At 36.6% G+C, this 23,221-nt stretch overlaps 1 protein-coding gene across 17 annotated transcripts in view; it reads right to left on the bottom strand.

Annotated features, from left to right (window-relative positions):
- Positions 1–23,221, bottom strand: part of PAPOLA (poly(A) polymerase alpha) — a 62,174-nt gene that overhangs the window by 11,569 nt on the left and 27,384 nt on the right. For all 17 annotated transcript variants that reach the window (XM_043556974.1, XM_043556981.1, XM_043556979.1 and 14 more), the window contains 11 exons: positions 23,051–23,162; positions 22,272–22,361; positions 22,043–22,181; positions 20,419–20,491; positions 18,981–19,101; positions 17,944–18,028; positions 12,930–12,983; positions 12,292–12,411; positions 10,865–10,974; positions 6,925–7,046; positions 2,536–2,678 (listed from right to left, as the gene is read on the bottom strand). In XM_043556974.1, coding sequence (XP_043412909.1) covers positions 2,536–2,678; positions 6,925–7,046; positions 10,865–10,974; positions 12,292–12,411; positions 12,930–12,983; positions 17,944–18,028; positions 18,981–19,101; positions 20,419–20,491; positions 22,043–22,181; positions 22,272–22,361; positions 23,051–23,162 — 1,169 coding nt within the window. The remainder of the gene's footprint in view (positions 1–2,535; positions 2,679–6,924; positions 7,047–10,864; positions 10,975–12,291; positions 12,412–12,929; positions 12,984–17,943; positions 18,029–18,980; positions 19,102–20,418; positions 20,492–22,042; positions 22,182–22,271; positions 22,362–23,050; positions 23,163–23,221) is intronic.

Here is a 23,221-nt window from a genome sequence, read left to right as displayed (position 1 = left end):
GAAGAAAAACCAAAGCACAAAGTCCTCTGTAAAGACTGTCACTCTCTCTGCCAACCGTGGAACAACGACGCCAGGACAAGGTGGCAACACAAAAGGACTTTGTGTTTCAGTGCCTGCATGACATTCAGGTGCAACCAGAGCAGTCAGCTCACTAAAGCTCTGGAGAGTTCACCGGTACAGGGAAGCCCAGACATCAACAAGCACAGGGGTTCCCCGTCCCCCCTTCCCCCCACCGAGGAAGACGACAAGGACACAGGACTGTGGAGAGGGCACACACATCTAGTGTCTTAAACAGAAAGGGACAGCTGGCCAGAGAAGCACCACAGATGCAAGAGAAACCCAGAAATAGCTAGCAAAATGGCTAGTGTATAATAAATACTCCAAGTTTGCTAAGCAAATATACAATTATAACTTAAAATCCAGAAGTTACTTACAGAAGATTACTATTATGTAAGAAACTAATATTAAAACTTCTGAAGTTACTTAGTATGTATGCCTATTTACATACATGTGCACAAACTCAAAGTACAAAAGCTTCTATACAAACCCCAAACCTCTTATTAAAACGTCTGCTTCTTTGTGGCGGGGGGGGGGGGCAGGGAAGAACACTCAAACTTAAAAAAAAGAAAAAAAAAATCCCTGGAAATTAAGACTCTACAAATGGGGAAGTGCTTTTAAAACTACAAGATTTAGGGGAGCCTGGGTGGCTCAATCGGTTAAGCATCCGGCTTTGGCTCAGGTCATGATCTCACAGTCCGTGAGTTCAAGACCCACGTCGGGCTCTGTGCTGACAGCGCAGAGCCTGGAGCCTGCTTCGGATTCTGTGTCTCCCTCTCTCTCTGCCCCTCCCCTGCTCATGCTCTGCCTCTCTCTGTCTCAAAAATAAATAAAAACATTAAAAAAAAAATTTTTTTTTTAAACTACAAGATTTAGAATCCATGTTCGTGCCTGAAGTCTTCAGACTGTGCACAATTAGCCTAAAAACACAGCACGCATTCAAAGGCCAAGAGAAGAAAAGTGACCCTATCTGACTGTACATCTACATCTCCCCTACTGCGTATTTGTCCAAAGAATCATCCTAACCTCCACCTCTGCCATTAGTTGTATTTTAACTAGCAATCCGATATTTAAAACTGCTTCTTAAAATACAAAATATGAAATATAACACGCATTCACAAAACTGCAAGTTTTAAGTATCAACTCATTAATTAACAAAATGATCGGCACAACTAAAAATATTAGCAGCACCTGAGAAGTCTACCATAAACAGCTCACTTTGAAGATACCCTAGTTATTTCCATTAAAACAAACAAAAAAAGACTCTGCAAGGATATACCCTAAGAATTTACAGAAGTAAAAATAAATATGGCTTTTTGTGTTCTAATTTTTGCCACCATAGCCATGTCTTTCTTTCGTAAGAAAAATATTTAGGGGTGCATGGGTGGCTCAGTTGGTTGAGCACCAGACTCTTGATTTCAGCTCAGGTCACGATCTCACAGTTAGTTAGTGGGATCAAGTTCTGTGCTGGGCTCTGTGCTCACAGAGCACAGCCTGCTTGAGATTTTCTCTCTCTCTCTCTCTCTCTCTCTGCCCCTCTCCCACTTATATATAAAAAAAAAAGTTTCCTGTAACTTAAACCAGCCCACAGAGATCTTCACCTCCTTCAGGAGACCCCTAATATTTTCATAGATGTGTTCTCCTGCTGCACATATAGAAGCAGCTCCAGGACAGAAAGGTGGTTTTCTCTCTCTTGTCCGTTCTCCTTAGCACACCACACAGTTCACTGAAGGTTAGCAGATATCTCAATACAGCTCCTTCTGGATTAAGTTGGGATTACATCCCAGTAAAGCCATCATAAATTGAAAATATCTTAAGCCGAAAATCTATTTAATACACATAACCAACTACCAAACGTCATAGCTTAGCCTAGCCTACCTTAAACATGCTCGGGACACTTACGTTAGCCTGTAATTGGACAAAACCACCTAACACAAAGCCTACTTTATAATAAAGTGAATATCTCTTGTAATTTACTGAATACTGTACCAAAGGGAAAACAGAATGGTTGCACGGGTGCAGAATGGCTGTCTGGGTACCGGCCGTTGACCCTGTGACTCGGGGCTCTCTGCTGGTGCCAGGCATCGGGGACTATCGTACACAGTATGTTGCTAGTCCCAGAAAGGGTCAAAATTCAAAACGCGAAGCATGGTTCTTCCCGACTTTGTCCTGCTTTTGCACCATTATAAAGTCAAAAAATGTCGAACCACGAAAGTCAGGAACTATCTGTGTCGGAAACTTGAGGGATTACGGCGCTAACATTCATTCGTATCTGAATGAAGACATACCTGTTCCAAAAACGGAATACAAGTACGACACAACAGGACAAAAATAATTACTTCCTCCCCAAAATAAGTTTAATTGCTGTTTTTAAAAAAGTCAGAAGATGGGGAAAAATAAACAGATGACTTTAACGAGAGAATCCATCAAATGTGTTTAGTCAACAGCCACTCCACTTCATCCCCTCGTCTGCCTTACCCCTGAGAGCTGCCAGAACTGTTCAATGGACTGGTCTTCATAGCACTAGTAGGTGAAGGCACAGACATGCTGTTGTCACTGTCCATAGACAAGTCGAGGCTGCTGTCATTGAGAGGTGTCAATCTGACACCTTCCGTTGAATGCTGCAATTAGTAAAATTAAATATTTTTAATTTTATTTTAAATTAAATATTAGATAAATTAAATATTTGAAATATATTTCAAACGTATCTTTATTTTAGCCAGATCTCTGAAACACCAACATCTTTTACTCTGACAAATGATTTCTATTAGAAAGTACAAAGGAATGAGGTCCGGAAAAACCAGAAGTGTCATGCTGACTTACAAGGCAAACATTTGGGAGATGTACACTTGCTGGCCTCCAAGAGGCCTCGGACCACAAGACAGTTCCTCCACGGGAGAAAACAGGAGAAACGGTGCAAAACTAAACGTACACACTGTGCTTAAGACACGCTGCGCACTAAAAAGCACTCTCGTGTGGCAACAGATGGACCTTAAATCAGAGGACTATGAATATACACAGACACACAGACATCTGTATTAGGAAAACAGTCTAGATGATAAACAATACTAGCAACGAGGATCTCTGGTTATAGGGTTTATGAGCAATTTTTAAATCAATTTTTAATTATTCTGAAATGAATATAAAATCGTGTAATTTCAAAAAAATTATCAACTAAGTACAGTGTAGCGCCATTTCTAAACATTTGTAAATAAATGAGCTTCTCTCAAAGCAAGAACTTCTGGTGCTCTGACTGCCAACTTAGAATTTTAACATGATACATCCACTAGTATAAATTTTCCTGTGAAAATAAATTTTGTGAAAGTGAAACCTAATATCCACATGTAAATCCTAATGCTAGTCTTGCTTCTCAAAAATCAAAGCACTCAAAAAGGTTATTTAATATAGGAAAGCCAAAATAAAACTTAAACTATGAATGGTTATATGGGATGAAAATTGATTTCTAAACAACTTAGTTGGTTTCTCTTTCTACAATCAATAGTATTGCAATATCAAATGGAGTTTCTTCAGCTTCTTTTTTTTCCAGAATACTTTTTAACCTTGGTGCTCATTTACCTACAGGAACATTTTATTGAATTGTTTTTCCTTTCCTTCTTTTTTAAAAAGGTATTATTTATTTATTTTGAGAGAACACGGTCAAGCAGGACAGGGACAGAGCAAGACAGACAGAAAAATCTATTAGCTATTAGCACAGAGCCTGATGCAGGGCTTGAGCTCACAAACCATGAGACCATGACCTGAGCCAAACTCAACAGTCGGATGCTTAACAGACTGTGGCACCCAAGGCACCCTCTACAGAAACATTTTAATGGAAAGGACTGCACTGTTGACAAAAACCCATACACCATTTACGTGCATGTGCATATGTGCGTGTGCTCTCTAGTTACTGATCAAACGGGGAAGATGAGATTTGGCAGAAGGGAGAGGAAGAGAAAGTAATGCCACTTGTTCACGTAGTCAGTTGCGTTGTGAAACAAATCTTCTAATGAGCATCTTTCCTACACAAAAATGCTACCAATTTCACTCTCCACCAAAGATTTGTACAGGAAGTAAATTACACTCAATTCTACAGTTACCTGCCTGACCAGGTGATCAAAATACCTATGAGACAACAGGCCACTGCTGAGGATGATCTGTGAACGTGGAGGTTTTAACTGGTTGGTCTGAACACAAAACGGCTGCTCTGCTTTGCCTCTGTATCCATACCAAATTTGGCAAGAGACTTCAATGCCAAGAAATCATAAAGGTTCTATCGAAACTTTCCAATAAAAGATAAAGACAGAACATACTAAAGAGAGAAACCTAGGTTCAAGTCATGTTGCTTACTCTACAACCTTGGGCAAGTTTTTTAGCCACTCTGTTTCTCCTATAAAAGACATACTTGTAGACTGTTGTAGTATTCAATACAGAAAAACACTTGTACTGTGCTTTGCAAATAGCAGTTTATAAAAGGATGGTATTAGTAAGAGTCTAGAAGAAAAGCTTCATGGATCTAGATCTCTAGATACTTCTAAAAACAAGAAAATACTATTTTACTAGAGGCTAGAAATAATCTAAATGATGTCAAATCAAGGACAGATATAAGCATACCATAGCTATACAAAGAAATACTAAGCAGCCACATAGTATTTGTAATGTAATATAATCTGGATACATAATAAGCACCCAAAGAGGAGGTCACAAAAGGCAAGTATCACCAAAAACCTTTTAAAAATACATATGTATAGGTTACATATGTGCACTGAAAGGTCTATATAGAAATAAAACTGAAATGCTGAAGAGTAGCTGTTACTGGGTGATAAGATTATAGTTAAGCTTCATTTGATAAATACAATGTCTGGACTAAATAATAAATTTCTGATCATTCATAATTCTTTTCAAATTCCAGATGATTATGTGTAAGTCGATAAAACTTTAAGAAGTAGAAAAAAATTTACTTAAACTATACTTTAGTTGCTCCAAGCATCAATGTAGCAGGGTTTTTGGTTTTGGGTTTTTTTTTTTTTTTTAAAGTAGGCTTCATGCCCAGCCCGGAGCCCAACATGGGCATGAACTTACTACGATACTAACAGCAAGACCTAAGCTGAGATCAAGAGTCCGACACTCAACGAACTGAGCCACCCAGGCACCCCTAGATAGGAATTTTAATTTAAAAGGTAATCTGAACCAAGGGTCCTGGAAAATCTAATTACCTCAGTTATAAATAGCTGTTTTAATGGAAGTAAGTGTTAAAGAACAACAATCTATTTATATTTACATTCACTTCTGAAAATGCGTAAAATGTTTACATATTTTTACACGCAGTAAATACATATTTAAGTGCAGTTGTTTAAACTCATTAATAACACCAAGGGACAATTAGAAGACAAATGTCTGACTTGACACTTTAGTTTAAAAATAAAACTGTTCACTGGTAAACTTTATGTATGCTTTATAACAATTAAACAAATAAAATGGCTTGAAATAACAGAAGTACATTTTATCACTTTCTAGATATTACTTAGTTAACTCATAAAAAAGCATCAGGTTGAGAAGAGAATGACAAGCCGTATAAAGGCTTTACTGTGGTAAGCCATTTTAAAAATGAAGATGCCTTTTACACCTGCATTTTAGACCAAAATAAAAAGGCAAGTAAGTACCTCTGCCCCCAAAGTTATGATAACAACAGAAACAAGTATGAGCACTCACTATGTGCCAAGCACAGAGTACCTATAATATCCTTACAAAATACCTAACGAGGTAGATGGAAATATTAGCTCCATTTTAGAGAAAAAGTGAATCAAGAACATGACATTTGGTCCAGAATTGGCCCGAGTCTCACAGCTGGGAGGCCGTGAGACCTGAAATCGAGCCAGCTGACCCACAAAGTCTCGTCCTTGGCTCAGATGCTTGTACCATAATAAACGCTATGCCCCAAAGCACAAAACCTTATGATGCTGAAGCCCTTTGTGTGTTAGCTTCATCCTCTGTCCCAGCCCCAGCCCCAGCCCCAGATGACCAACCATCACCCTGAAAAGTGGTGGCCATCGTTCTCGAACAGACTTTTCTTTCCTATTCTCTCTTAAAAAATATGTCATTTTACATTTTTAAACTTGCAAACTTTAGATAAAATTATTAAATAGTACATATTCATCTGCATCTAACTAAACATATTAATATCATATAGCTCTAGTCCAATTATTTTCACGGCAGTGTGTTAAGTATTCCGTTACAGAAATAAGCCGTCTATTTTTGAAATCATATAACGTTAAAAATCTAATTGTCATCTCTGCGCTAAAATTCTAATATATTCTCTAGGAGTCCAAACGAGAAAAACACAGCTATAAGTTATTCAACAGGAAGCACCATTCCCAGAACAATAAACTACAAAACATTAATTCTGGTCAGCTCTGCTTGTGATTTTCATACTCTACAACTTAATTTTTAAGCAATATACATATATAATTCTTAACAAAATAAAGCCATTTTTGTAACAAGCCACAGAATTTACTTGATCCACAATTTACCTAATTTGTCTACTTTTTAAAGGAAAAGAAATCAGGTACTGCTATAGGTGGGATAGTAAATGGACAGTAGAAAAATTTGAAAAGAGAATATACGTTTATATCAAATAAGGGTGAAGAAGCATCTCCATGTCTGTGTGAGGTCTGAATCAAGTACATGCAAGAAACTTGACCGGAAGCAAGGTTTCACATAATGGAGCTGCTCCCTAGAACAGATTTTTCACCTGCTGTGATCTACTTCATGTGTGTGACTTACTGAGTCTAAACGCTGAGTAACTGATAGGCTGAATACAGTAAAAACATTATGTCAGTAATGCTTTTGTTAAGTACTTGCTAAATTTACCTTTTTCTTTTTCTGAAGAACATGATTAGGTAGTAGTTGATGGAGTTGCTTTCTTTTTACATGCATTGCAGCAATTTTCATGTCCACCTCAAACATCTTGCTGTTTATTGCTTGCCTATAAACTACACAATTAGGAAATCGTTACAAGAAATAGCAACATTTTAATAAAGGCAGTTAAACTCACCCAGCAGAAGCTATTCTAAGTAGGGATCTTCTTCTACCAGTACTGTACATAAAACTTCAAAACCATCAGGCAAAAAAATGATCTGACAAATTCCATTGCCTGAGCAAACTCTATCACCACAAGGTGTATATAAAGAATAAAAGCACAAAGTATACTAATTCTTCCAGGGCAATAACTCTTAAAATAATCTTATTTTTATGTTTATTTTTAAAATTTGTTTAATGTTTATTTATTTTTGAGAGAGCGAGAGAGCGAGCAAGCGCACAACAGAGTGGGAGCAAGGGAGGGGCAGAGAGAGAAGGAGACACAGAATCCAAAACAGGCTCCAGGTTCTGAGCTGTCAGCACAGCGCCCGACACGGGGCTCGAACCCACGAACCACAAGATCATGACCTGAGCCAAAGTCAGATGCTTAACCGACTGAGCCACCCAGGCACCCCTATGTTTGTTTATTTTTGAGAGAGAGAGAGAGAGAGAGAGAGAGACAGAGTACGAGTGGGGGGAGGGGCAGAGAGAGGGAGACAGAATCGGAAGCAGGCTCCAGGCTCTGAGCTGTCAGCACAGAGCCTGATGCGGGGCTGGAACCCACGAGCCACGAGATCATGACCTGAGCCGAAATCGGATGCTTAACCGACTGAGCCACCCAGGAGGCCCTTAAAATAGTAACTTTAAAGAACTTTAAAATAGCAACTCTAAGAAACAACAGAACTGGACAAAAGGAGTTTCTAAAACCCATACCCTTTTGTGCTACCAGTATAATTTACAACTCTAGCCCAATTATATAACAAATGTAGCAAAAGTCAAGCTTATTAACTATACCTAAACACAGCGTTTCAAGAATCTGCAGAAAAAAGACTTTAAGTAGCAACATGTTCTGTTATAGAAATAACTGAATAGAGGTCACAGGAACAAAAACAAAATGCTACAAATAAATTAATCCACCTAAGTTCCAGAGAATCCCAAAATGGAAAAATCAATTCAGTCAGTCATACAACGAGTATTTACTGAGCACCCACACTGTATCACACTGTTCTGGACATGGGGGACATAGAAAAGAGTTAAGAGACCAAAAGAACTTTATGGAGTCTACATTCTCGTAGTGACAATACAATAAATAGGAAAGAGAGCAAGTAACAAATATTTCGTATCAGATGATGATAGTGCTACAGAGGGAAACTGAGTAGGGAAGACGAGGAGAGAAGCTGGGCCTGGAAAGTGAGAGGACACGAGCCTGGAAACCTAAGTGAAAGTAAGAAGCAACTGGCGGACCAGCATTCATTCCAGGAAGAGCCAATGTCAAGGACTCACTTTGGGAATGTCTGAGGAACCACAAAAAGGCCACTGGAGGGAAGGAAAAGTAAAGGAAAAGTTAAAGTCCTTTAACAGCAGTTCTAAAATCCCCAAAGCGCCCAACACAGAAGTTTTTCCTAAAATGGGCATCAGAAGTCACGTGGCAACAACACACCCTGATCTAAACTACCAACGTGTGGCTGTTTGGTCTCTACCTTCGCTTACTTAATGCAAATACCGAACAGTTCCCTGCAGAAATGTTCCTGTCTCGGACTACCAAATACCAGGCATCGTCCAGTCGTCCAGTCCCCACTAGGAATCTTACTTACTAACTTTATTACCTTCCTGGCCCTGAGATATGTGGATAAAGGATTCTGAACTTACAACAGGAAACGAGGCCAGAGGCATAGTGAGAAGGCCAGATCAGGTAAAAGCTTGCAAACCACAGAAAGGAAGGCCTGAGACTTTTATTCCAAATGAGACGGGTAGCCATGATAGGTTTTAAGCTGGTGAGACATGATCTGGCTTAGTATCATTTTGGACGCTGACTGAAAATAGCTATTATTCTATTAATAGCTGGGCGAGGTCAGGCCGGGGAAACTGTAGTAACGGCAGTAATACAACAGAGCAATGACAAAGGGCCTGGACTGATGTGACGGCAACAGAGATAGCAATTAGTAGCAGGAATCTCAATGAATACTACAAGTAGAGGCAAAAGGATTTTTTAATGCATCAGTATCAAGTATGAGAAAAACAGGAGCCCTGGAGGACTCCAAGATTTCTAGCTTGCACAAATACAGGGATACAGTCGCCAATACCTGAGATTAAAAAGATCTGAAGAGAAGGTGGAAGAGACTGGAAGTTAAGAATTGGAGTACTGAACATATTAAACTTGTTTTCTGAGAAAATCTCACCAAGTATTCCATTAAAATGTTTCAAGATACAGGAAAACTAAACACTTCCTTCCCAAAATAACTACAAGTCCTTTAAAATCTTGATGGTTCATTAGCACAATCTTTGATAAACAGCTAAACTTAGATGAAATGCACAAAACCAATTTTCTAATTCAAGTATCTCTACATGATTTGTTAGTTTTAAATAGTTTAAGTCGACATCAGAATTTTTACTTTGGAAAAAAACATTCTGCGGTGTTCAGCAAGTGAAGTTATCACCCTCCAAAGCACATGCTAAGAAATGTGGAGGAATGTTTTCATTGTCACAGCAATTAAGGGTTACCACTGCCAGGGACACTAAATACCCTTCAATGTTCCCCACAATAAAGAAATGTGCCACATCCCACTTACATCCCTAGAAATGAAAAACTTGCTTACCAATTATTTGAACCAAGAAATCAGCTCAATTTTACATAAGAAACAGAGTGTTTTTAATCTGAATTTTTCAAGAAGACAACTACCAGGTGTCTCATTTAGAGTTCACCTTTCAATTTACTGGAAACTTTAGCCGCTGTGTCACCAATGGCAATCCTGCCGCTGGCGGTCTCTTGGGTCACAACAGAGAGCACCTGCAGGAACTCACAGATGTCACGCTGCTGGCGATTCTGCACATACGTGTAATCACCTGACTACCTGAGTCTGCCTCCTAGTCACCGCACCTGAGCATTTACACACCGAAAGACACACTCTTTTCCTTTCATTTCTTCACACTTAGTGTACGATACTGACTTTTTCACAAACTGGACCGATTTTTGTCTCTCCTCTAAGGAGGTACAAAATGTTTAATGTTACAGTTGAAGGTTCTTAGGGGACAACTCCTTATTGGGGACAGGTGAAAATGACATACACTAAACTTTTTTTTTAATGGGGAGAAAAGGAGATGTGTAAGAGGAAAAAAAAAGAGTCCCTACTCATCACTCTCTCCATGTGTATTCACCATCCTCTTGGAAAGTTGTGCACCTATACACACACACACACACACACACATACACAGAACAGCCTGAGGTTCTGTGAACTACACCCACCATGTGCACTTTAGTTAAACTGGACTACCTTCTATCTCAGGGTATAGGTTAATGTGAAATGTAGCTCTAATCACCCTATTCTCTACCCATGAATCAACACTGGAGTCTATTATTTGACACAGAGAATAAAATTTCAAGTTACCAGATGTCTAGCTTTGAAAATGTCTAAAGTTCAAGATCACTGAGGCAGTCAGACACAGACTCAGTCCTTCACACAATCAATACTCAAGTGGCATCCAATTTTATAAGTAATTGTGAACAAATTTTAAATGGTCCTCCTTAACTTTAAATCTACAATACGAAAAAATCATTTTTATCTTAGACATGACCAAAACTAATACCTAATCCAAAAACATTAAGATTATTTTGATAACCACTGTTCAATATTCCCAGGTAAATTAACAGTTACTGCAAATATCGCTATGGTATACATGAAGACAAATTCAAATATGCAAGTTATGGGTTTTGATCATCCAAGCAGAGATATACCTGTATCTGTGAAAGACTGAATATCATAGGTGAGATCAACACTGAGATTTTCAGAGTTTTCTGTTTTTTTAAACACTAACCCAATCACCCACATCGTGCGAAATTCTTCCCTGCAAAGTAAGAAAAGCGTTACTAGTTTATTTCATGAAAATGTTATCAATGTGGTTACAATCTGAGGTACGTGGGAAAACAGGATACAAATGTATAAGCAAACTAAGTTCTAAACCCGAACCCGATCACTACTCCAAGCCCTCCCCCCTCCCCCCATGCCTGTCATTCCCGCCCCTAACCCTGACACTATATGAACAGGGTGCTGACAACCAACGTTATGACCCGAAAGTACCAAAGTACAAAAAAATGACCCAAAGGTACCAAAGTACAAAAACTATGTTCAAACTGAAGAGGGAAAAGGAATAATGCATTTTAGAAAAATCTGAAACAAAAAAGGTGATTCTAGATATAAAAATTTAACTAGAACTTAACATACATTCCTTAAAATGTTACAACTCAATCAAAAACGTGGCACCGACAATAATGTGACTACAGCATAACAACAGGAACAATGGGTGATTCAGCTACTTTTGAATCTCCATCAGTAGACTTAATAATCTACTGAAAATATCAGTCTTTTAGTAATTTAGATTACAGCAACAAAAAATTATAAAAAGCTCAAATATACAACTCATTTACAGGACTGCAACAGGAAATAACCTGTATAAACAAATCAGAATAACAGCTAAACCACTGCAGCATAATCTCAAATGATCAATTACTTCTATTTTTCAATCTTTCTTTAATGCTACTTTATTTTTTTAAAGCTCGCTACTCAAACTCTATTCACGTTCCAAATGCAACAAAGTATAAAGCAAAGTAGATTTTGTATGAGTAATAATACAGCAACCACTGAACCAGAAACTGACCTATAAAAGACTCTTAAAAGAAAAACATGAGCCTTTTATTAACAGATCTTCTCAATGTTCCAGACTCCATCACAAATCGGATTTTTGCGAGGTCAAATGAAAGCATGTTCTTTTTTAAAAAATTAAGATAAACAGCAAGACACATTTGGTATAGCAGCTATTCTAACAAGCACCGCACAGTAAGGTGGAGGGGGGGGGGAGAAATGTAAAGAAATGCTAAAAGGTAGATCCGCATAATTTGAACTCTAATTAGTTAATAGGTACCTCATCATTAGACTATTATCAGAGAAAACAATTTATTTTAGCATTGATTTTTCTCAAGAAATAGTTTTTCTCTTCAAGGTTTCTGATGCGGAAAACCTAAACTATAAATCTCAAATTGGTTTTGTGCCTTATCTGATCAACAGAATAGGGACTCTAGTTATTAAAAATCGACTATAAAAAGCTTCTATGAGTAAAAGCTGAAAGGGAGAGGAGGAAACTAGATTAAGTTAGAAGACTGCTTACTTGTCAGGATTTTCTTTGGGTGCTGGAAATGACTGGGGATTCACATGAGCCAGTGTAATAAATTCATTCTTCTCCAAACTTCCAACCAGGATTCGGATTTTTGATTCCACCAAGCCCACCCTGAACAAATGTCACTTAGTATTAATGAAAATTCTGGTTAATTTAAAAAATAAAATAAAATGCACAAAGTCAAGTATGTTTATGCAAAGCAGTAACAGCAAGTTCACACTTAAACACACGTGAGAGCAGTTCAACCATCTGAACGTCCACAGATAAAACCAGTCTCATGCTCTAACCAAAAATGCTGACGCAAAAACTGAGCAAGGAGAACCAAGCCACATTTCAAACTAAGAAGGTTACAAAAGACATCCCCGCAAATATTTAAAGGATAAAAATCAGAACACTAAAACAAAGCACCTTAAATATACAGTTAATGATACGTGGATCTCCATAAGGGAAATAAAAACGGAAATGGTGTATGGATCCCCAAATTCCTCTACTTCCATTTCAAGTAGTAAAGCTCGGCTTATGAATCAAACCAAACTGGATGGGAGCAAAACCTCCTCCCATCTCCTACTGTGCTCTGTAGCTATCTGATTTTTGCTTATTTTTTCTGTAAAGTCTAATCTTATACTCACCATTCTAGGCGCTGTTTTTCTGTTGGCGCACTTGCTAGAAGTACAATATAATGCCTTTGGAGATAAAGACAACATGCTATTTATTTTATTTAACTGCTTTGTGCTGGATATTAATACCATAATGTAATAGCTTTGCGACAGTTACAGATCAGCATCAATTTAGCAAGGGGGGGATCACAATCTCAGTGTGTCCATAAAATCATAAAAGCTAATTTTCACAAGTTTCTTACTGGTGAGTTTAATTCTTCTAAAAAAAAAAAAAAAAAAAGAGTGATTTTATAAATAATTACCCCAAAGCAGCTTAATTCAAGGACAATGAATAAATATGAACTGATGGGTTTGGTCCAAAGACTCTGATGGAGTGCTTTCTATCTATAAGCTGCTCACTAAAATATATTAAAACAAAATTGTTTTAATTGAAGTAACGCACCACGGCTTTGGACACAAAAACAGGATCACTAAATACACATATTCTATCAGTAAGTTCAAAACAGTTCAAACACATCATGCTTTTTAACTCAAATTAAAAGGTAGCAAAAATTAAACTGAATACTGAAGGTAGGCCTCAGGATTTTATTCAAGGAAGAGTGTAAACTTCTATTAAAAAAAAAAAAAGCAGACTTCACTAACGTGAGATCAACACAGAAATCTGATTTTTATGCGGAATCCAATTCCATCAGAGAAAAGGCAAGTTTTCATTTCACAACATACCATCAGAACTAAATACCTATTTTAATCTTTTTAAATCAAACTATTTACAACTAGAGTATAATCCATATAATTTTATAATACCAAAAAACTTTCATCCAATATACTCTTCTACAGAACCCATCTCAGAGGTGCTAGAAGCCAAACTTCTCACCAGAAACTACCTCACAGAAAGCAAACTCACACCATTACCAAGAATAGTTACTAGTTTGGAAAGCTGGGGTATGATGAAAATTTTTAAATTAGTTTACTCTTTTAAAAGGCTGAACCCCTTATCGTTCACATCTGACGAATGAGGTTTTCAGGCCAAAAGCGGAACGCCTGACCTAGGCCAGGAAAAAAAAACTACTAACCCCAGTTCAAATTAGTCATCTGGAAAAAAAAAAAAAGAGAGCGAGAGAGAAAAAACATTTAGGCAGGGGATAGAGAAAATTTGGGAAGTTAAAAAACATTTTTTAACCATTCTTCCTTAAAATATTCCATTTGTTTGCTTATTATTTACGCTCATTAAGTATTTAAAAACTAGTCACGATTCTTCATCGCTATGTGACCCAGGTGCGAGACTTGTGTGCGTCCTCTGAAAAATAACATCTCTTACTGGCAGGGGAACTGTGAGGTTCAAATGAGTTGGCTTCAAATACTTATAAACTTAAGGGAACACAGGCAGCATATGTAAATGTGGAAACACGGAGACAGGTACGTGAATACGCAGTTCAAACCATACAGACCAGTACTTCCTTCACCACCAGTTTACTTTGTTCTGCATTATTTGGATCAAACCAAATAGGACAAACACAGATGGCCTAAGTAAATAAAAGTTAATAAAAGTCACATAAAAGCACTAAAAGCTCATGCATCTTACGAACACAGAAACCCACTCAGAGCCCTTAAATACTCTTAAGTCCACTAAAATCCTAACAAGCTCAGTTACCTTATTTCCAGTCCCTGGGAGATTGGAAATGGGCAACAGTTTGGGGGGGGGGGGGGGGAGAAGATGGAGAAAGAGCTCACAGAAGTCTAACAACTTACAACAGGAGACAACAAACTATAAAAGCAGGCATGTACACAAAAACAAAAAAAGCAAGATGTCTGCATTCACCTAGTACAGGGGACAAAACTCTGTCTCTAAACTATCTTACAACACTTAAAATGGATGTTCTTAATCACCGCCTTAGTCTTCAGTACAACAAATGTTCTCTATTTACAGAGGCAAAACATACAATCCATTGGAACATAATTTTGTTGGCAATTTAAAGTTTAAAATTTCAAAGTTTAAAGAGTTCAAACTGGTTCTTATTGCAATGCGGGGGGGGGGGCGCGTGGTAATCTACTCGTTATATCCTTCACTCAGCCACATTTAAGCAAATTTAAAGTACAAGATATTAAATACAGTAATTACATTCAACAGAAATAACCTGCCATTAGGAATCCATTTATAAAACAAAGACTCATCCCACTAAGAAACAGAAACCAAATCCCAACCAAGTTTGTTAACAAAGTTTTGAAAACCAAAACTGGTATTCAATTCCTAAGATCTGTACCAGAGAATAGAAAAACCAACAAGTACTTCAAAATTTAGACTACATATATCTTCTTATTGCTGTCCTAAAGAATGTGATCCCCTATTTCCAACTGCTACTATAATTTGCTTAAGATGTTCAAATGCTTTCAGGAGACACTTTTGAAGCCTTAATGCAATGGTCATTAACTTGACCCAAACTTAAAGTATGTTTCCCCAAAAAAAATTTTTTTTCACTATAAAAATGTATCCCAAATGAATTAAAACCTATTTAAAAATTCCTAAGAACAATTTAGTTGCTTTCATTACCTAATAACTATTTCCAACCAAAATATAGTATGTAAGTAGGTTTCCTGGCCATTTCATCAGAATATTGTACTTGGGGGTAAACTACAACTCAGATATGTGCACTGAAAAATATAATCATCTTAGAGAAAACTCCTCACAATTCCATCTTTAATTCAGAAACAAAAGTTTACAGTTTAGTATTTTAAGTTTTTAAAACATTTTAAGGCTAATTATTCTATTCACACATACACCTTGAAATTGTAATCCTACGCCCTAGAGAACATGTTGGCCCCTCCCTGTTACCTCTCCTCCTTTTTCCAATTGAAATGGAACACCTGAATGAAGTATTCACATTTCCTATGTCAACGATGATTACCTTTATTGCTATGTGTCAACCTGGATAATCTTAAAGGAAAAACATGAGAATTATCTTCTTGTAGCTATTTAAAATTGAACAGAGCGAGGTTATCCCTTTTTCTCAAAGAACACTGAGATCATCTGGAAGATGGACTTGTCTGCTTTGTAAGACAAGTGAAATTTCCCCCATGGTTCCCACCCTTCCAAGAACGACAGGCAGGGATATTACAACCTAAGATCCAATACATAACCAAAGGCCCTGGTTTCAGGACACACTAAGCCAACTCTGACTCAAAAGACAACTAAGGATTTCGATTCAGTTGTACAGCCCACTTGGGGGGGGGGGGGTATTACACGTGATACGTTAAAAGGAAAACTTCAAACCTGTGACTACCTGCACGTTCTAATGATAGTAAGCACTAGACTATTCTAAAGAAGAACATTTTGGGAGAAGTTAAAAATACAAATAGGATTTGGAAGATGAAACTAGCCCATTATTGTCATGCTTTCAAATCTGTTTTCCCAGGACTCACAGCTAAAACTTAAATTTTTCTGATAGAATGCCCTCCATTTGTTGCTACTTCCTCATATCTCATCATGCTTGAAGTCATTTTTGATCACCTAAAATGATTTGTTTCAAGAGAATTCAGTAAATAATCTGTAACCTTTTAATCAGTCCACTGAAGACCTTATAGGGACCATTTGGTGTCAGTTAAAGGACAGCTCAAAAGTTTTAAAAGAAAAAAGATTAAGCAAGGTTTAAAAAAAAAAAAACCTTCAAAGCTCTAGTAATGCAAATTTATTCAAATAGATGACACTACCAAGGTTTCAATTTCAACAATTAATCTTTCTTCAAGTGAAGGAAGCCATTTCAGAAACCTCAATTCTACCCACCTCGAGTTCTACCAGGAAGTGATAGGAAGAATGAATCTGATTTCGTCTTTGATTCTCAGGGATTAAGAGATGCTGATACTTTTCTACAAAACCAGTTTCTTCCTTATTCTGCATACAAGTAATTAAGTACTTTGATGTTGTAGTTTTTAAAGTATCAGAATGTATGTTTATTAGTTTAAATGTTCAAAAGGTACTTCCTCAACATTGGTTAAAATAAAAACAAAAACAAAAAAAAACAAAAAAAATCTGCCAAATGGAAAAGCACAAACTTACGGGGAATAATAAACATGAGCATTCAATGTTATGCTATTTAAGTTTTTTACTGACAACGCAGTGCTCCCAGAACACAACGATTAAGCTGGCTCCATATTGCTTTTTCATGCAAAAGATACAGAAACAAAACACAGAGACATCATGAAGGTCATCATTCTTGTTTTTAATCGGGGAAATAGCATAAAGCAACCTTGCTTAGATTATTACAAAACACAATCCAACACAAGATCAAATGGTCAGGAAAGTTTCAAGCATTAAAGAAAAAAAAATTTTTAAGTGGGACTTTGGCAAGTTTTCAGCTCAGGGCAAATAAAAGTGCAAGTCCGTTTTTTTCGTTTTAAAAAGTAAGATTTATTATAACTTACAATTTTCATCAAAACCAACACAATCAGGCTTTTAACCTGTACTATGGTATTATCATTATATTAAACCATTAGTAAAAAATATTACACCCACTTAGATCCCAAGAAAATTATTTGTAGCAATGTCGGAAGGGGCTTTATCAACATTAGGGGGAAATGGTAGGCCAATCATGTGCTTTACTTACTAGAAACCCTTTCCTGACTCTATGTTGACATTTTATTAGCTCTGCCTATGTTCATATAGGATCTCAACGGTAAGTTTCCAGAGCTGGCTGGAAATAGTTTCCTAAGAGAGAACAGTAACTACAGATTTCAACTGCTCACTCCTTTGCCAACGCATACAGATTGAGAGTTCAGGTGACGACTGAGACGCCTACGGAATGGATGTTGCTACATACGTGGGAGTTGGGTTGGTTACACCAGGTAGCAAACGGTAGGGACTACACTTTACCTCAACAAAGAAAAAATAAGGGGTTTACTAAAATCAACACAACCTTTGTGACAGGAAGGAAAATTTAAACTACATTAGCCTAGCAAGAAGAGAGGTCACATATGCTACCATTAAACCATTACTTAAGAGAGTAACATGTCTGACATGCCTTAAAATACATACTTGTACTTTTGAAAGAAGTTTGGAGCTTCAAAAAGTTTGGACCACTCTGCCTTACTCAGCAAAATTTCATCTGTGATAGCAAGACCTAAATTAAAAACATATTAAAATGTTGGCATGCTTCGGTCTAACAATCTAAAATTTTAAAGATCTTAAACATACCACATGCATTCACTATGATCCTAAAATCGTAACTTTAACAAATAGCAATTTTGGTCTATCGACTTTACAGCACAGAGACTCTTACATACGTACACACTTTTCAAAAAGCTGGAGGATTTTTTGAGAGCCAGGTTTCTGGTAAATTACCATTACTAAATGCCATGCTCATAGGATGACTCTCTCCAAAAACTGAAGCACTGTCGTTAACCAAGAAAGAAAAATTTCCCCAAAGCTCTGATTCTTGCCTTTCTAAAAACAAGCTTCCTGATGTTCCTAAGCGACATCCTCCCATGAAGAGCCTCTTCAGACTACAGAAAAGAATCTTACACTTCTGAGTTTGAAGCCGGTAGTGGTACAGCTAATTCTGTTTCCTTGACTATTATCAAGCAAATCAAACAATCCTGTTTCAGCTACTTCCCTCAGACCTTTTTAGGCAATGAAATTAACAGTACTGCTGCGAATGGAAGTTTAGAGGTTTTTCCAAAATAATAGGCACTTTGGCCCCAATCCTGCTCAAAGCTCTTTCCAAGTATATACAGTGCCTGGTAAAAAGCATCTCTCACGTCACCCAGTGGAGACAAACTGGTAGCATTTAAAACTGTACATGGCAATGGTATAGCACTAAAGCAGCCCGTAAAGGCACAGCCAAGGAGACAGCTTTAAACTGGTTAACTTTCCAGTATATAATCAAACATAATTTGCCTCAAAGGAATTGAATGGAGCTTTTCAAGTCACTTCTCAAATATATACTGTAATCAATCAATAAACACCAAAACCCACTTCAGTGAATGCTTTCTTCAATTTCAACTGTATAACTGGGTCTACAATGGTATGTAAATCCTTCGTGTATAAAGGAGAGCATAAGGATAAACACTTACCTTGTTTAAACTCCTCAACCATGACCATCCGTGTTGAAACGGACACATTGTACGTGGAGTTCTGTTGTGGGTATGCTGGTGTAATTATAGGCATAAGATGGTACCTATCACTGGGGTTTACCTACATACAACAACAGCCAATCAGTTTCTTCAAGTACATATGCAACAGACACTTGGACTTTTTACCCCTTGTTAAACTGAACCAATGATTAAATTTTAGTTCACTCATAGCTGGAGTTGAGAAAGAAAAACCATGTAAGGAGACATTGTTTTTACAGAATTTCTTTATAGAATCAGAGATTTGGTCTAAACTAAAGGTTTGCTTCAATCATTTGGGCATGACTATTCTGGCAACCTTAAATAGTGTACCTGTCGAGCAAAAAAAGTTCTAGTTGGGCATCTACTGATGTTTAGTTTTTCTTTTTTCAACAACAGAAATGGGGATGTACACATAATTATACTTTTCGGAAACGTCCTAACAGTGTTCTGTGCAAAACAAATTTTAAACAAGATGGAAACGTAGTTTTTAATGTACCGTTAACTTAAAGGACGTATAAACTTATTAACACATGCGGAGACTAGGTTACCCATGGTGGTACCATTTTAAGAAAAAAATGAAATGACTTAATAACTTAATCTGTATACTAGTGATACGTGACATATTTCCACAAAGGAAATGGTAAACTCACATCCTTCCAAAATTAAATGCTTGGGGTTTGGAAAACTTGAAAATACATAGCTTGATGTAATTAACAGAATTTAAAACTGGCATTATTTTCAATACTGCAATAAGACAGCAAATTAATGTAGAAAATCAAATCTATAGACCTTAAAGTCTTATTGAAACCTATGTTTCTTTTATCGATTAAAAAATTGCTTGTTAACATCTAAACTGAGTAAGCGATAAAGGTCGTAATTTCCCATAAAGCAGAAAAGAAGCTCTTCTTTTAGCCCAACCCGATTTTTGTAATCTGAAATATCCCAACCAATTTTTAAAATTACATCATAATAATCAGAGCGATACTGCTTAGAAGTTATCTGCCACACGTAAACATTAGACACTTCTCCTACCACAACCCAATTTTAACATTTAGATCAAATAAAAAAATACAGGGATTTTGAGTATCTTTTATTTTTTTTTGAAGCACAAATGCCCACACAACTTTGACTTACAAGGTAGTTCTATATAGAATAAATTAAAATGTTAGTGAACTTGATATTATAAACTATGTACAATTAAATGGAGTTTACAGGGTACATAATTATGCTTCTCACATCAGAGGACAATTATAGTTGATGTTATCTAAAAAAAAAAAGTGTAATACGGACATGTCCACTCATACGTAAAAGGATGGGAAGTCTCCCTGAAGATTATGCAGATGATTTTTACTTGTTATTGCACAGTGCGAATTTGTAGGGGAAAAAATAATACACTAACCCTTGGGTCCCATACAGGCAAATTAAGATTGCATTCTTCAGGCTGTTTCAATAGCACTGGATTTGGCCATTCCCTGTTTAAAAAGATTGTAGCACTTGATAAGACTATTGGATATTACCATCTAAACGTATTTTGTTAAACATACAGCATTTGTGAATGTGATCCTTCTTCATTCATTTTGCCCTCTTGATATATATAATCTCTTACTCCTTTCTGTTGATGTTAACACCACTCAAAATACTTTTCCTCTATGAAATTAACTTAAACCATTTGGTAGCTTTCTTAGGCTGAAGTCAAAACATCTTCTCTGACTCTCAAAGAACTGATAAAGCGTTATTCTTTTTTTTTTTTCAGTACTATCCCAGGACATTTGATGTGTTCACCTCAACCTTCAACAGGATAAATCCCTCTTGAAAGATAAAAATCCTCTCTTTATACTAGCTATGTTCAAAGACAAGTGAGGATGAACAAGTTCACTCATTTAGGCAAAGGAATATGAATAATTACAGAAACTGATTTGGAAAATTTTTCTCTATCTCACGACTTAAAAGTTGTTAACATGAATATGTGTAATGAAACCTTGTGACGCAAATACGTTGTTTTCAAGATGCATTCTATGAGTTAGCTACCTCAGTCCTTTATGGAAGTGTTTAAAAATTGGAAAACATTTGCCACCCTTAGTATCAAGCTTAGCTTTTTAGAAATATTGTTTGCTATGTATGTGTAACATTACAGAAATCCTGACATGCTGTAGTCAATCTCCTCAAAATTGATTCTATGTGATTAAGTGCTATCAAATCTGTAAATAACAGAATGTGTACTGAAAAGTGTGGCATAGTTCTAAATTATATTTCCAATAACTCAAATTTTTATAAAAGTAATTAAAAAGAACTGTTTTTGCAGAGGGAGTAGGTACAAGGGTTCGTAGGTATAGAGTGGGAAGACAAATCTCTGATACCAATTTGATTAAAAATCAAGAAACTGAATCTTTTAGGCCAAAGAAACTAATATGAATTGGCAATAATTTTTTATCTTACTTTTCTAAAAGAAATAATGTTTGACAAATGTGAACATAATGAAATGAGGAAGCTTTAAGGGGAAAAAAAAAACCTCTCCTGGGTCAATGACTAATCTCCGAGGGATGACAAATTGCCATTTTTTACACATTTATATTCTTAAAAGCTTTTTACATACAATTACATTTTTAATGCTTTGCCAAAGATAAATGGGCAACTGACACAAAAAACAATTCCCAAAACTAATGACCTATAGGTTTAGAAGAATCCAAAGGGTAAAAGAAGTGGTATATATAAATTTTATCCAAAGTTCCTGAAACGGATACCATTCATTGGATTTTAGCAGACATGACAGCTAAAATTCAGGGTTTATTTGCAGGATAAGGAAGCACAAAAAGCACCTGCCTTACTATCCTGGGAAAGCCAGGGAAAAGGAACGGAATTTAGGCTTGCCATTTTCTACACAATATGATCTCCCCAAGTCTACCTAAATGGCTACATCATGAACTAAAATTTCAATCTGAAACCAGCTGCAGAAATGTCATAGAAATAAGACTAAACTTCAGTGTCTACAATCAATTTTATTTTAATATAATCTAAACACATACCATTTAGAAAATACCAAGAAAAATTTATGTACAAGAGTTGACGCTATTGCATTTGGATAAAGCTGGCAAGTTCTTGCTACTAGCATAGCCCAGGAAACACCACCGAGGAAACCTAATATATTGGAATAGATGTTGTGGCCTGTTGATAAGGGAAAAGCAAAAAGAAAAGTTAGTGTTGAACAAAAGTTTAAACATTTTTAATAAGCTAGCCAACAAATTCTGAACTCACGTTTGGCCCACAGTTTGATAGCTCTCAGAGTTAACCTGAAGTTGTCAATGTTTGGTACTAGATGTAAAATTTCATCGGTTACCCTGCAACCTGATTAACAGGGAGTGAAAAAACAGAACATTAAATCATCAAAAGTTTAATGACCATATTTCTTTTCAATTTTCTAAGACTGATGTCAAACTTAAAAACATTTCACAGAATCAGTAACATTAACTGATTTAAAAAGCAAATAAAAAACCTAAAAACCTAAAACTTGTATCTCCTATCACAAGTATTACCATAAACCAGAGTCTGAACTATAATCTACCTCATCTCAAACTTTCATCAGATAAATTAAAACGTCTTCCAGTCCAGATATGCTGAGAAGGGTTTCCTCCCCCTAAGTTTCCAAGAATTATTCTTTGACAGCAAGGCAACAAGCAACGTAAATACAACAGTGTTCAAAATTAACCCCTTTAAACACAACATCTGAAAAGGTTACAAAGGATCATCATCATCACAACTAATTCGGTTAGACAGCGAAACCGACACCACTAGCAACAGAGTACAGATGTCAGTCTTTAAATGTCCCAGAAAGAAAACACGTTAACAGTTCAAGATACCAGTGAATAAAATAAATTCCCTCTGGCAGTCTAGCTATTAAGTAACGTGTATTTTATCTGACTCGCTATGGGTAAATAGCATGGCTATAAAAAGCTCCCTTATAAAATCTGAGTTAAAAACGATTTCGTATTTGACAAGAACAGCTACTACACAAATGGAAGTGGGTTTTAACATACCGTTAAGACTTCTTATGCATCTTATGTCTAAATTCTTAAGCAGACTGTCGTCTCGTAAGTCCAAGTCTTCCGGAATAGTCTGCAGTGCTAATCTTGCAAACAAAATATCAATCTAGAACAAAAACAAAACTCAATGTTCCATATACATCAAACTATTTTTAAGGCATTTCT

Source organism: Prionailurus bengalensis, chromosome B3, assembly GCF_016509475.1.
Source record: "Prionailurus bengalensis isolate Pbe53 chromosome B3, Fcat_Pben_1.1_paternal_pri, whole genome shotgun sequence".
In the NCBI taxonomy this organism is placed as follows: domain Eukaryota; kingdom Metazoa; phylum Chordata; class Mammalia; order Carnivora; family Felidae; genus Prionailurus; species Prionailurus bengalensis.
This window is presented reverse-complemented; position numbering and strand designations above follow the sequence as displayed.